The following is a 15,227-nucleotide window of genomic DNA, read 5'->3' on the forward strand; positions in this document are numbered from 1 at the left end:
TTTCTATGAGGAACCCAGCCCATCTTGCTCTCTCAATCTCATGCCCATAATGAACTAATCCCCCTTCTATCTGTCTGTCTGTCTCTCTCTTTAGATATAGATGAGTGTAAGACAGGGAGGAATACCTGTGCCAATGACACTGTCTGTTTTAATCTGGATGGTGGATATGACTGCAGGTGTCCCCATGGACACAACTGCACTGGTGACTGCATCTATGACAGCAAAGTGAAACACAATGGGCAGATCTGGGTCCTGGACAATGACAGGTGCTCTGTCTGCTCATGCCAAGTGAGTAAGATACTATGGATAGGACACACATTCAATCATCACTCATCAGACAGTTATGAATCCGCAGTGCGGACTATGCAAGGAATAAAGCATGACACACTGTTATAGGAAAATAATCCTGTGATGTGTATGTGATGCGACCAAACCAAAGTTAATTAATTTCCAAATAACAGTACATTGTGAAGCGTTTTATTCCTCTTATTCCACAACAATATGCCAACGCTAACAATTTTTGTATTATGCATTGTTTTTATTCATTTATAGTTACATTTAATTTTGTGGAACATCAGTGAAACAAGTTAGTTCCTGTTATCACTTATGCTGTAGTAGCTGTAAACAGTCGCTCCCTCACCAGACTCTTTTTTCTGCCTTTTTCAAGAACCAAATTAGCTCCTACTCCAGAGCAGGGTCTAACCAGCACAACTGGTACTGATTTAAAACGCTGTGTAAACATACTGTAGTGTCAACTTATTTCACAAGTATGGAGAACAGCGATAGATGGACGCGAGACACAACAAAAACACAGCTCCAATCACAGCGTCCTCCATCCTCCGGTTGTTTACATTGTTCTTCTTTATTTCCGTTGTTGAACGCCGCGGACAAATGACTTCGCTGTCGACCGGCTTACGTCACATCCTAGTGCCCACTGTCGGTGCGAATGCAACCCTTTAAACGGTACTGGGAAATAGTTCTCGCACAATCGCCCAGTACTTTAGTACTGTAAATTTAGTTCTGGAACTAAAGCAGTGCGAAAGGCCCTACTGTAGACTCCTTCCAAAAATGTCTCCTAACAGAAATATCAACAATTATGTATGTTTTTAAAATGTGTTTATGTGGAGAGTCCCTGTGTATGTTATTACTATAGAAACAATAATGCATTAGAATGAGTGCATTAATATAAAACTGTGATTGGCCATACAGCTGGAGCTTCCATCAGCTGTGCTGTTATAGACAAATATTCAACACCTTCTGATCAATTAGAATCGAGCATTCAGGAGTGCTATGGTATAAAATTTAAAAAATGTGTAATAATCATTTTTGTTGATACATTTTAAACTACTGTAAAATCACATCATCAGTTATGGTGTTAAAAATGATGAAAATTTCAAAACAAAATAAAAGAAAAAGAGGAAAGGCAAATGAACTCAAATGGTCTGAAAAACACAGTGTTGTTGACTCTCCCTTATAAATAAATTTGCTCTAATCAATGTTATCAAACTACAACAAATAAATGTATTTCAGTTTAAAAATGTAGCATTTTCTAACTGTCAAATTCACCCTGTTTCTTCTCTCTTAATCACTAGGTAATGATGGCAGTTAATTGCTGCTAATTTGACCGACACCTTGAAGGCTTTTAAGAATAGTATCTTCATTAAACCGACTGACCTCCATTCGTTTCTCTGGTCACGTTCAGTAATTACCTACTTAATTGAAATGTTTTTCTTGTGTCTGATGGTGGCACAGAAGAAGATGAGTTTCTAGATATTAAATAATCAGCCTTCCTATTAGTCACTTCATGGTGAAGGACAGAGCGAGAAAATCATTTTTAATTAGATGACTCATTTTAATTGATTTGAAAATGGGGAACCTGCCAGTCAAAATTAGGTCTTCTGTGGTTGACTGAACAGAAGCACAAACATATAATTGTATTTGCGAAGTGGAAAGTTTCTCATTTCTGAGATCCACAGGTCGTTGCATGATCAAGGTTATCTGATATGTGTCTGATATGAACTGGTCAGGATGATATTTTCAGGACCAAAGCAAAGACTTCACGAGGTTACTGCTCAGTTGAGCTGTTCTTGTACTATACAAATTACAAATGCACACATGTGCATGCTAGTTTAGTGGTGATATGTATGGATGTTTACTGTCTGTTTGTCCTCAGATGGGAGAGGTGATGTGCAGGCGTATGGTGTGTGATTGTGAGAATCCCACTGTGGACCTGTTCTGCTGTCCGGAGTGTGACCCACGCCTCAGCTCTCAGTGTCTGCACCAGAACGGCTTGGTCACTTACAGCAGTGGAGACACCTGGACAGAAAACTGCCAGCAGTGCCAGTGCCTGGTGAGACACACACACACACACACACAGCTCCCTGTATATGTAATGATCAAGATAAAATACATACAGATCTTATAACAGGTGGCAGCTTTACTAGTGACTGATAAGAGATATTAGACCAGGGGCAGTGCACAGCCCCAAGCTGGATCCAGTGTTTCAGTGGATCAAGCCGAACACTCAAGAATTACTGCAGCAGAACCGATCAATGTATGGAAAAAAGAATGGCTGTAGTTCAGCAACTTTTTTTTTTTAAACTGGAGCCATCACATCTTCTGCAGCAGATCATCTGTTGTGGCCAAGCACATGTATTTATTTGAAGGCAACTCAATGAGAAAGGAAAGAGTTTTCAGAACAGACTTTCAGAGATTTAATTCTCTGTTGTCTAATTACTTAAGTGACAACATGGCTTGTTAAAAAAGCTGACGACAACAGAATGTTTAAGGACGATTGGGCAGACAAATGTCTTTATTCTCTACAGAACAGATGTCTCATCTGTTCAGAGTCCATGGCACTAGTCAAAAGTGAAGCGCTAGTGAAAAAGGAAAACATAATCACTTTAATTAATTGTCTTAATTATAGCTATGAACTAATTATTAATGATTAAGGATTAAAAGGTAAGTCTTGTCACCATTCAGTCATGATAACTGCTTTTCTAAATTAGGAATTTTATTATTTTTTTTAAATTTTATTTGATTTGGCACAGTTTTTATGCCGGATTCCCTTCCTGATGCAATGCTCCCCAATTTTATCTGGGCTTGGGACTGGCACTGGGAGTGCACTAAGGAATTTTATGTAGCTGAACCTTCACAAATTTTTGTTGAATACCTCTGCATTAGACGATAAAACCAGTTCATGTACTGTGGTGGGATGAGATCAGCACTGTCTTTAGAGCGTGAGAGAGGAGAGATGTGTTTTTCCCCATTAAATTAGAGACACTGGGCTACCAAGTAAATGTAAGGTTGTTGGTGTAAAAGTACAGAAGCACTGCACTGCTATTTGGTGTAAAGATATATCGAAATATAGCATTTTATCTGCCATATTTCTGATGTACAGAAAGACAGTTTAGATACTTTTCTAAAACTTTTGGCTCTACTGTGTTGCACTACAGCCAGTCAGAAGCGTTTAATCTGCTCTGGTCGGGGAAAGACTGAGAATCGGTTGAATCAAATGTTTTCTGAATGACAAGAGAAACTTAATCTAGTGTGTTCTGTATAATGTAGTCTGCCAGCAAGTGAAACACAAGACTCAGGACCATAATGACAGGCTTAAGGAGCTAACTTTCATCCTTTCTTCTAGTCTAGAAGAAGCTTGACTTTAATCTCTTACCTTTTATTTGACCTGCTCCTAAAATGACCAACTCTGAGTGCATACTAAGAGAAACACATTTATAATCAGATGTGTCACTTTCTTTTTTTTATCATTACCAAAATTTTAAACAGCACAAATCCTGCCAGTGGCGATGAGCTGTAGCATGATATCTCCTGTATTTGATGGGTTTGATATAGCTGATGTAACTGCACAGTAAAAACAGTAATGAATGCTTTGGAAAATAGCCAGCTGAGGATTTTGCCATGGATCTTATATTAAGTAATCACAGATATTACATCCTATAATCGAATGTGGTGATGATCTCTATGGAGCAGCACATGCATTCATCAGAATTCCCTTCATTCGTCATTCTTTTTACCATTCTCCTGCTTTCTTCCTTTCCCTTGGCTGTCAGCTCTCCTGCAGAGCTAAGAAAGAGGAACACATTTCACTACACTTCTTCTGACAAGACACTTCCCTCCCTCCCTCCCTCCCTCCCTCCCTCCATATCTCAGCTGTTCCTCCACCCCATCCATATGTTCATCAAATGCAAATGCACTACATGCCATTCATGAGGATGAGTTTCTGCTCCTCAGGAAGGAAAAAAACTATTATGGCTTCCTCCTGGGTAGCACCTTTCCCCACAAATGTCCTTCACTCTTGTCTGGGTGGAGGTGTGTCTGCTCTTATTAAGCTCTAGACAGATGAAACACAGTGAAACACAGCCTTGCCCTCTCTCTCAGCCCTCCTCCTGCTTCGCATTAGCATATGAACACAGATGTGTGCCAAAACTGGTTCCTGATATCTAGTATGCTCTTATGCTTTTCTGGCTGCTCCTGCTGGATACGGGGTTGCATTCTGGCAGGAGGGTAAAAGGACTAGAGAGAAAACAGGATATTTAATTGCCTTCTCAATGAGAGGAGAAGGCAACATTACAAAAGTCTTAGCAAATGAAAACATCTTGAATATAGTCAAATTTATCTAGTTTTTCCTGTTATAAGTTTACAATACACAAAATATAAAATTAATTTAAAAAATTGACATTTTTAAAAATAATTTCAAGCTTTAAACTGTCTTATTCTACTGACTAATTTTGCTTCTTTTTACACATAAATGCTCAAAATTAGCAAAATTTTCTTTATGAAATTAGTAAGAATGTTTAGTAATAGATTTATTAATGTTTTATTTGGTTTAGTGTAATCTTATAATAGGATACCTTTGGGTGTAATCTTAAAATATAGACATATTTGACTATATTCAAGATATTTTCATGTAATTTTTTGCAGTGAAAGCAAAAGAGGAGCTTTCTGCTGAACTAATTTTACAATACAAGCTCTCTGCTGGTTCTTCAGATTAAAGTTTTAGAACTGCATACAGGGCCAAATTTTATAATTCCTTAGCAAGTCTCACCACACCTACACTGCGACCCCTACACCCTTCTTTTGTTATGTCACTTTTCTAACATCAAGAAAAGGGGTATTCAACTAAAGTATGTGAAAATCCAGCTTCATTAAAGTCTGGATAAGTAACTAACATGACTGAATATTGACAACATTGACCTTTTAATGCTTAACCACTAATGAGTAGTCCATGGCTATTAACGAGACAATTTAAAATGTTTATATTTTGTTTCACACTGTTGCTTCACATTACCACTTTTGACAAACACCATGAACTGATGAGATGTGTGTTATAAACTCAAAGCAGAGAATAAATGCATCAGATCAGAGAGGGCAAATGAAATGAAATCTGTTAAAGTCTGTATAAACACTTCCATTTCTCAATAAGCTGCCTTGGTTAAAAAATAGTTCATGATTGGCCACCAAGGATCTGGAATAGTAGCCATGTTGGTTTCAATGTTTCAAAAAATTAGAGTTGCTTAGCCATTCTTTTTCCAATGTTGACTGGTTCTACGGGAGGGCTCAGTTCAGTTCTGCTGAAATAATTTGCTGGGTTTGCATCCGCACTGCGGTCCACTTGCTCTATAACATTCCATTAATAAAAATGACTGAGCGTTTGGACAAATAACAAGCTAAGTGCAGTTATTTTCTCCTCACTTGCTTAGATTCATGCATTAAAACAAGGCAGGCACACACACACACACACACACACACACACGTACACATACACACACACTGGGGTTAGTGTTAAACCTGGTGAAATGAAAAGGGTTATCTGAAATAGGTCAGGTAGAACTATACCACTGCTTACCCAAATCTATAAGGTTGGGTGAAATATATGACCTGTATTTTAGGGACTTACTGAGAGTAGCAGGGGGCAGAGGCAGTGCAGCTTTCTCTGCTGCTGCTTTCATGTGATTTATGAGAAATGAAGAGTGGAGCATTTGCTCCAGAGAGCCTTGCGCTTTCTCACAAAGCTCTGCATTGTAAATATGGTTAGTGCCATCAGGAGTGTAGCTACTTCCATGCGACATATTAAAATGAATCCACACCCTAATTACCAGATAGAATGTATGCTAATATGCAGGAGTAGTGTTTCATTTGTGGAAAACAGTCTCTCAGTACAGGCCAAGCAGGGTCATTTCTCATTACAGAGGCAGTAACTATTGTTTATTATGGTCTACTTTGGGCTCAGTTATTTGTTGCAATGCACTCCAGGGGCTTCACAGAAATGAGCACTCTCACTCTTTCCAAGTTTTGACAGAGGTGTAAAATTCTCGTCTTCTCTTTCTGCTCTTATAGGGATAAACAAACTGCGGCTAAGGGTATTGCACAATTTATTGGGAAAGCAACCAGGACCAGTATAGTGAAGGAAAACAAAAACTAGAACTATTGGAGAATGTTTTGTAAACTAAAATAAAGATGTATAAAAATGAAATAAAATGTATATGGAAATAAAGTATAGACCTAAACGCAAAACATGACCTTACCACAAAACTCTTATACTCTTGAATGTAACTAATGTTATCCATATAGCAAATAGCTTACTGAGAGCAGTCTGTGATGATAAGTGAACTTGCTGAGTGGTGTATTGTGTGGGCTGCAGCAGGGAGAGGTGGACTGCTGGCCGTTGTTGTGCCCTCCGGCGCATTGTGACTTCACCATGGTGCCCGAGGGCGAATGCTGCCCACGCTGCGTCACGGACCCCTGCCTGGCTCAGAGCGTCCGCAATGACATCACCAAGACTTGCGAGGATGAACACGGCATCATGCGCTTCAGCGGCTCCTCCTGGGTCAAACACGGCACCGAGTGCACGCTCTGCCAGTGCAAGGTCTTTACACCACACATACACACACGGAGAGAAAATTATTAGCACCACATGGGTGAACTGTATCAAAGATACAGTGCTATACTTATAACCTGGGCATTAATACAATGTAACTTCAATTCTCTTTCTCCTTTCTCTTTCTTTCCCTTCAGAATGGACACATCTGTTGCTCAGTGGATCCTTTGTGCCTTTAGCTGCAGTCCATCTTGCTAAAGGTGTTTGTACAGTTGTTCTCCATTTAAAAGAAACCCACTGTTTTCACCCTGTCCCAAATCGACATCTTTATACCAAATGCAAAGTATGTATTATACCAAACTGATGACAGAGAATGTTGCTGTTCATATCTGCTACAGAAAGTAACCATTTTTTCACACTGAGGTGAAACAGCTCACTGCTCTGTACAGAATGCTGTATACACAGGCATGACCACACTGGATGTTAAAAATCATATCCTTTCATTTAGAAATGTTTATGAAACCAGTAAAAGAATTAGGGATCTTAGATAGTATGTAAACGCTATTGTATTTCTCTTTCATCACATTATGGAAGTTGTCTATATTTTGTGATTCCATAACACTTTTTGTATGTTCGTTCCCTTCTGATTTATTTCACAATTTTAAAGGATTATCCCGCTTGCTCTTGTCTAATGGTGAAATAAAGTTTTTTCATTTCCATTTACAGATGTGTTGTAGTTATTACTTTTTTAAACTTCAAGATTGGTCATATAAGTGTGGCAAATTTTTGTGGCAACAGCATTAAAAAAATGGGATCTGCGAGCACAGTATTATGTATTATAATATAAATGTTGCAAAGACAAATTATGTGAATCAAGCTTAATAAAAATATACTTGTTCTGTTTACTACTTTTTCACTTTTCTTTGTAATTTATTTTGCTGATGTTTTTTTTCCTTCTGTTTTCTGGCTCATTTTTCTTGATATTGATTTAAATGTTTATTGGTCAGTTTTAACACTGAGTTAAAGGGCCTCTAACTCCCTAAGCAACACTAACTAAATGAACTGTGGCATTTTATCCATTTTATCCAAGATTTGCACACCAATTTGGACCAAGCAGTAATATTCAGCTTAAGTTCCAGTTTGAACATGAATTGTATGTTATTATCAACTAAATGTTATTATAGCATGAAATATCTGAAAAAAAAAGCTAATTTGCACTAACACACTTTCACCAAATGTTAATTTTAACTGCATCACCTACAAACACACTGTGGCTAGGTGTCGGAGGACTTTTCTCTTCAAATTCTGGAAAAAAATCTGAAAACAAACTTTTCTTTTTACATATACATGTGCACGTGCATCTGCTTTCAGTTTGAAGGATTTTGTTTTATTTTTCCATATTTTACATCCAAACATCTCATCTTGTTGTATATTTGAATATTGTATGAGTATTCAGCATTTTTTAGGCAGAGCAGAGAAAATAGGAGCATGTCCTAAATGTAAACGCAGCACCATGTGCTCACATTATACAGAACACACAAGGTCATTCCACACTTGGACTGCAGTTTTTTTTTCTCTTGGTCTTCTCACTACATGTCCAGCATGCTGAAATGTGCTTTAGGGAGCACGAAGTTTGCACAATTCTAAATCAGAAACCTCATTTCTGATTTTTATAATTTTTTTCTTCAAGTGATATACTACACTCAGTGAATCTGTTGGTGATTTCTCCAGCCAGAGAACTTGGACAACAGTAAATATCCCGCATCAAATAAATACACTACACCACACCAGTGAAATACATTTCTTATCTCACTATTTTCATGAATACCTTAGTCTTAGTCTTTAGTCACCTATAGGTCAATGGTTCTGTTCATCCTTTCAGTAGGGTCAGATCTGAGTGGTAATAAGCTCCCTGGCTGCAGCTTTTCCCTCTAGAGCAGAGTCTGCTGATGGAGCTGATCCTGTAGATTATCCGCTCAGCACCCAGGATACAGTCCAAAACCCCCAGCTCTCTCTTTTTCTCTGTACCTGCATTTGATCAGAAATTCATTTATGGACTTATCGACTTGCAGATCTGTTCCTTTTTAGCCTGCAGCTCTGCTTATATAATGTGAATTCAGATTGTCTAATGTTTCAGCAAATTTAAAATTCAATGACTCTTAAAAAGAAAGATTCTTAAAAAGTTCTTATTGGGGTTATGGCTGCAAGAATTTCTTCTATAATATATAAATATATTTATATATAATTGTTTTATTACCGAAGTAAAGCAAAGCAAGTGTACCAAATGCTAAAGAAAAAAAAAAAAACACATTTGGAAAAGAAAAGAGGTTCATAATGGACTGCTTGGTTGTGTTTACATGTCAGTCCCCCAAGATCCCTTAACTCCATCCCCATCTTAAGTGCTTATAAAGGCAGACATGGCAAATTCCAGTGCTAAATGCCCTGTATCTGCAAATATTTCTGCTCTAGGAAAAAAAAACAAAACATTTTTTTGCAAAGAATTTGGAAATGTGTTGTAGACGGCAAGCTAAAGCTCATCTTATACCAGAAGCAATGAAGTTCAGACATTATCAGTACTGCTGTAAAAAATTATTTGTGGAGCATTATCCATGAGCTAGGTTAATGATGTCACCTAATAAGCGCCACAGTTTGGACTTTGGACCAATCACATCTGATATTAGATAATGACATAGCACCTGGAAACGTTTCGCCACAGAACCTGTGTGTTACGTTACCTTTTAATGGTGAACAAAATGAATTCATCATAAAGGTACTGTATGTCCTGCAGATATCCTGGCTACTATTAACCACTCGCTGATAACGTTTCCATGCAAAATCTGACTTGGGTCTGCCTGTGACAAATATGAGGTAGTTTCCTAGTTGGGATTAACTAGCTTCCAAATTTAGAATTGCCAAATGGTATATTTATGTTTATTTATAGCTTCTGGCATTTTTACTAGTTTCTTGGCTACTTGGCTATTAAGAAATATTAAACAATATATGAATCTCCATAAAATATTTTTTTCAAACATTATTTAGAATAATTTATGTAGATTAATCCATTGTTTAATCTCCATAAATTATTTTGAATGAATTAAAATGACATGCTCAATGGTACTCTAAGGGCAGGGGGAGGAATACATTAGAGTACAGAGAATTGATTTCAACATCTTGTGACATTGATGATGTAATTAACTGGATATTAAATGTTTATCAACTGCCCAAAAATGTAGAAGGAATATGTAGAATATAGACTTTTTGAAAACAAGAATCCCTACTACTTCTGCTAAAAACTTCTCTTATGCATTTTTTCTTAACACTTTCATACGCTTTAATGTCTTATTTCATTCTCACTGTAAAAAAAAGTAAAAAAAAATCTGGTCTCTGTGAATCTTCCAGGCTCTATTACCAAGTGCTTAAAGTAATGTGTTAACAAACAGCACACTACATCAATTAATTTGTGAAGCTCTTAGAAACTAGAGCTTCTCAACATTTTACAACTCATGGCTCATACACCTGACAGCAAGAGCTGCGCTCATCAATTCACACCTCACTGTTAAAAATACAGTTATGGCTGTCACACAATAATTAACATGGTAATCAGAGAAAATATTCTTTCACAAGCTCTACAGCTTTACAAGGGAAAGGGTTTAACTCTGCCCAGTGAACTCTTCAACAAAACAGTTGTAAAAAAGTGTATTTGAACCATTTTACATATATCACAAAATATCACTTAGCATTAGTAGTTAGATCTTTCTGACTCTGAGTGTCTACACTTGCAAAAAAAAAAATTAGAGACAATGAAATATATTCATTTTAGCATTACACTTTCCTTTCACTGAAACTAAAAGGCCCAAACATGTTCCAGCATGACAATACCCCTGTGCACAAAGCGAGCTCCAGGAAGACATGGTTTGCCAAGTTTGGAGTGGAAGAATTCAAGTGGCCTGCACTAAGCCCTGACCTCAACACCACCGAACACTTTTGAGATGAACTAGAACGCTGCCTGCACCCCAGTCCTCCTCGCTCGACATCAGTGCCTGATCTCACTAATGTAATCCCCACGTTCCAAAATCTAGTGGAACGCCTTCCCAGAAGAGTGGAAGTTATTATAACAGTAAAGCAGACTAAATCTGGAATGGGATGTTCAACAAGCACATGGGGTGATGGTCAGGTGTCCACAAAATTTTTGGCAACATAGTGTAATAATTAGACACGTTTTTTTTCATTAATTGAATCAATTACTGACTAAAAGCCAGCAGGGGTGAACTACATGTACTCTCATTATGGTACTTGAATACATGGTTCACTGTAATGGTACTATTCTGAGTATAATTAAATCATATTACATTTACCGGAGTTTTTAAAAAATAAAATAATCAATTGCCCTACATTTATTTGACTAGAGCATGATAATGACTTGCAAAGCCAAAACCCATGGAGATGTAAACATTTCTCTGCTCAAAATCCAACCTGTGGAAACATATACAGGTAAGCCATTAGTTAGCTGAGTGTGTTAGACTAGCTAGCCAGATAGTTTAATGAATTAGAGTATGAAAGCTCCAGATTAAACTTAAGATCTCTCTTCAACATTCAGCAGTGATTGCCTGTTGTGTTAAATATACTGCTCCTACAGCCTAAAGATAACACTGAAGATAATGCATAAGGGGAATGTTTGCTAGACAACTAACTATATAGCTAGAAACATGCATGAATTAACATGAGCTAGCTACCTAGCTAGCTAGCTAGCAAATTAACCTAACAAGCTACTAACTGATTTAGCTAGTTTAGCTAGCCAGCTAACAATACCTTTCTTTATATGCTACTGATAATCAAGGTGGTGTTCATGTTATCATAGCTCACTTGATTAGTTAACATAACTGTTCAAAAAAGCATTCCTCAGATAAAGAACATTTTCGAATTAGTTTTGTCAGTTGTAGAAATATAAAAAAAGTAATTTGTGATGCAATTACTCAAGGATATTTTCATCAGATGAATGATTTACTCTTACTTGAGTAAATTTCTTGATCACTACTTTTACTTAAATTTAATGCTACAGTAGCAGTAGTACTTTTGCTCAAGTCAGTCTTTTCTAGTCTTTCCACCACTGTGCATGACTTTACACTTGTTTGTATTGTGCCCATTCCAATGTTTTAGCCCTTCAATATATTGAACAATCAGAAAAAAATAGAAACTACAATCTTATATGGTTTCAATTATCCTAAGTGCAACAAATAAACCAAATCCTGAGTCTTGAAGGGGAATCATGTGCTCCTTGAAAAACACTGGCAATAAGGTCAAAATCATATACGCTAGAAACTAGATTAGGATAGGATGCAAGTTTATGGAGACATAAGAAAACATGAAACAAAAATGACACAATGTAAAAGACACAATGTAAAATTCAGAATCCTATTTCTTATACATAAACCATAGAAATATTGAAATTGATTTCTATGCTGACTGGCTTAACAACAACAGCAAAAAAGGCCACAGGTGTAATCAGTGATGGTGGTGTGGTGTGGACAAGGCGGAGGTGGGGTCTGCACAAACAGGAAGCATTATTTATCTCTTCATAGATACTACATGAAAAATGCTTTATTCCTGAGGTGTCTGACGATGTGCCACTATATGAGACTCTCATTCATTTATCTCAGTAAGCAAATGACATTTATGACCACTGGTGAAGGTAGATAGGATATATGTAAATGTGGCATGCTTTTTAAGTAATGGCATTTTCAGTGGTTGCCAGAGGCGATGGTGACAAGGAAAAACTCCCTGAGACAACATGAGGAAGAAACCTTGAGAGGAACTGGACTCAAAAGGGAACCCATCTTCAGCTGGGTGACACCAGATAGTGCAATTATAAATAAATCCCTTCTATAACTGTGCAATTGTGTAACCAGGAATTTCATTACAGGTTTCACATGAAGTTTGTTTTGCTGAACTTATCCACTGTTTATTGATAGAAACTTGAGTGCAAATCTGTTCGTGGCAATTACAGTCCTAAAGCTATCATAGCGGTTGTGGTCTTAAGCCATCATAGCATAACTGTTCAGAAGCCATCTTCATAGATTTTAAGTGGTACCATCCTCAGTAATCTCAATAATCTTCAGGGTCCATGTGGGGCCATCCTCAGCAGTAGTGAGTGACTTCCAGTTGATGAGAACTATGGCAACATATGGCATCAAAAACTACCAAAAGCACATAACATGCCTACTGCCTGCACAAGCTTAACATTTTTCAGGGAGAATGCAGACAAATATTTAAAAGTAATATTTACATATTACAGATACTTTAAATAGCAATGTATCAGTGTTATAGAGGTGATATCACGAATAAATACTATATACCATATTCATATATATGCAGTACACATGAAAATACTACAATGAACATGATAAGTGTAGTTTATTCATTCATTTATTTTTGCATCCACATTACCGAGGAAAATGTGATGTTACAAATGTGACATTTTTTTCTTACATTGGTAAAATGTCAAGAGATATTAATCACAACACTGCAGAGCTAACTGTCAGACAAAACCACTTCAATGGAATTAAGAAAGAAATAAGAATCTTCTCCAACCTGACTCTATACCTTATTAATGATATTAAATAACAGAATACAAGGAATACACTTTTCCAACCCTGCTGAAACAGTGAGGTGTGGCTGGGTGAAATATGCTGCAGGAGGTGGAAGCATCACTTATATTTGATGGACAGAATATACAGTACATTATATATCATTTCTTTTGTTAAAAATAAACATGAGTCATGCTGTGGTCACAGCTTTATTTTTTCCATAGAATTACCCAGTACATAGTTTGACATACTGTTTCATACAGTAGTAATATGGTTTTGCACATAACCTGCTAGTGTGCCAAGATCAACTGGCTATATTCATGTCCTTCACATGTTGAATCTTTCCCATTTCTCTATAAACCAGCCAACAGTATCCAAGCTCTTCCACTGTATAAGGGATTTTTTTTGACCACTGATGATCTAACTCTTGTAACTTGATAATATGTCATGTTAAGTTAATTGTTTAAATGATTTATCAGCTTAGAGTGTGTTTATTAGTTAATATTAGGATGCAGCAGAAGCAAACTAAAGCCAGTGGTAACCTGAGCTGTCTATAACTACTGCTTACTCTCAACCCAACATTTTGGAATACATTAACAAAATTGTAAGAGTGGTAATTTCAAATGAAGTAGCAATGCTGAAGGCAGAATTCCACCGCACCAGTCATATAGTCATCTATGAATGCAAATCAGAGTTAGCCTTCCATGAAGAAGGTTAGGCCATGTTAGCTACTCATTTGGATACTCTAGAAAGGCCAGTTCCTCAATTTGAATTGCACTCAGCTTGCAAGCCGAAAAGGATGACCTGGAAAATAGGAGCAGATATTGCCACCTCCGCTTTATGTGCTGTATGATCTACTGGACAGAATGAGGAAACCTAATACACCATATATGCTCCAGGTTTAAATAGTAACACGGTATATTTGTTGATATGGTAATGTCTGTTCTGACAAATGATGGCCTGACCAACACACTTCTGTTTATGTCACTTTTTGAGATACAATATGTCCTGCAGACTATCGAACATTGTATTATTTTCTGATTTGTTTAACTCGTCAAGTGGCTTTACTGTCTTTTCAACCATATACAGCTAGTACAGTACACAGTGAAAAGAAACAACGTTCCCCCAGCACTATGGTGCACGTGCAAACATGTGCAAACAGCACAAGACAGTAGAATAACTATTAAAACAGGACAATGGGCACAGTAAGAGACAGTGCAGTGCCGACCAGTACAAAGTTCTGGTCTGAAAGTGTCAGATATAACAGGTAGTGCTAAAGAATAACAATATAATAAAAATGCTGTGAATGTAAATATAACATACTATGACATATTATTCAGCAGATGAGCTTCCCATAACAGTTATTGGGATAGCAGCCAGGTAGAGAGTATAGTAGTTATAAAAATTATATACAATATTTTTATAAATACAGTAGCAGCAAAAATGCAAGTAGTAAATACAGAAATGTGCAAAAATTGCAAAGGGAGTGGGATGGTGTTCAGTTGAGTATGAGCATGTGTGTGTGTTGTCAGTCCGGTCAGCGAGTATTGAGGAGTCTGATGGCTTGGGGGAAGAAACTGTTACACAGTCTGGCAGTGAGGGCCCGAATGCTTCGGTACCTTTCGCCAGATGGCAGGAGGGTGAAGAGTTTGTGTGGGGTGTGTGTGGGGTCATCCACAATGCTGGTGGCTTTGCAGATGCAGTGTGTGGTGTAAATGTCTATGATGGAGGGAAGAGAGAGACCCTGATGATTCTCAGCTGTCCTTACTATCCGCTGCAGGGTCTTGTGATCCGAGACGGTGCAA

General features: G+C 37.4%; 1 protein-coding gene across 1 annotated transcript in view; it reads left to right on the plus strand.

Moving 5' to 3' along the window:
• The window catches only part of nell2a (neural EGFL like 2a), a 67,333-nt gene extending 59,770 nt beyond the window's left edge, over positions 1 to 7,563 (plus strand). The window contains exons 17-20 of the mRNA XM_026919713.3: positions 95 to 288; positions 2,174 to 2,350; positions 6,662 to 6,886; positions 7,036 to 7,563. Coding sequence (XP_026775514.1) covers positions 95 to 288; positions 2,174 to 2,350; positions 6,662 to 6,886; positions 7,036 to 7,077 — 638 coding nt within the window. The 3' untranslated portion in view covers positions 7,078 to 7,563. The remainder of the gene's footprint in view (positions 1 to 94; positions 289 to 2,173; positions 2,351 to 6,661; positions 6,887 to 7,035) is intronic.
• Positions 7,564 to 15,227: the final 7,664 nt, after the last annotated feature.

Source organism: Pangasianodon hypophthalmus, chromosome 9 (assembly GCF_027358585.1).
Source record: "Pangasianodon hypophthalmus isolate fPanHyp1 chromosome 9, fPanHyp1.pri, whole genome shotgun sequence".
NCBI lineage: Eukaryota > Metazoa > Chordata > Actinopteri > Siluriformes > Pangasiidae > Pangasianodon > Pangasianodon hypophthalmus.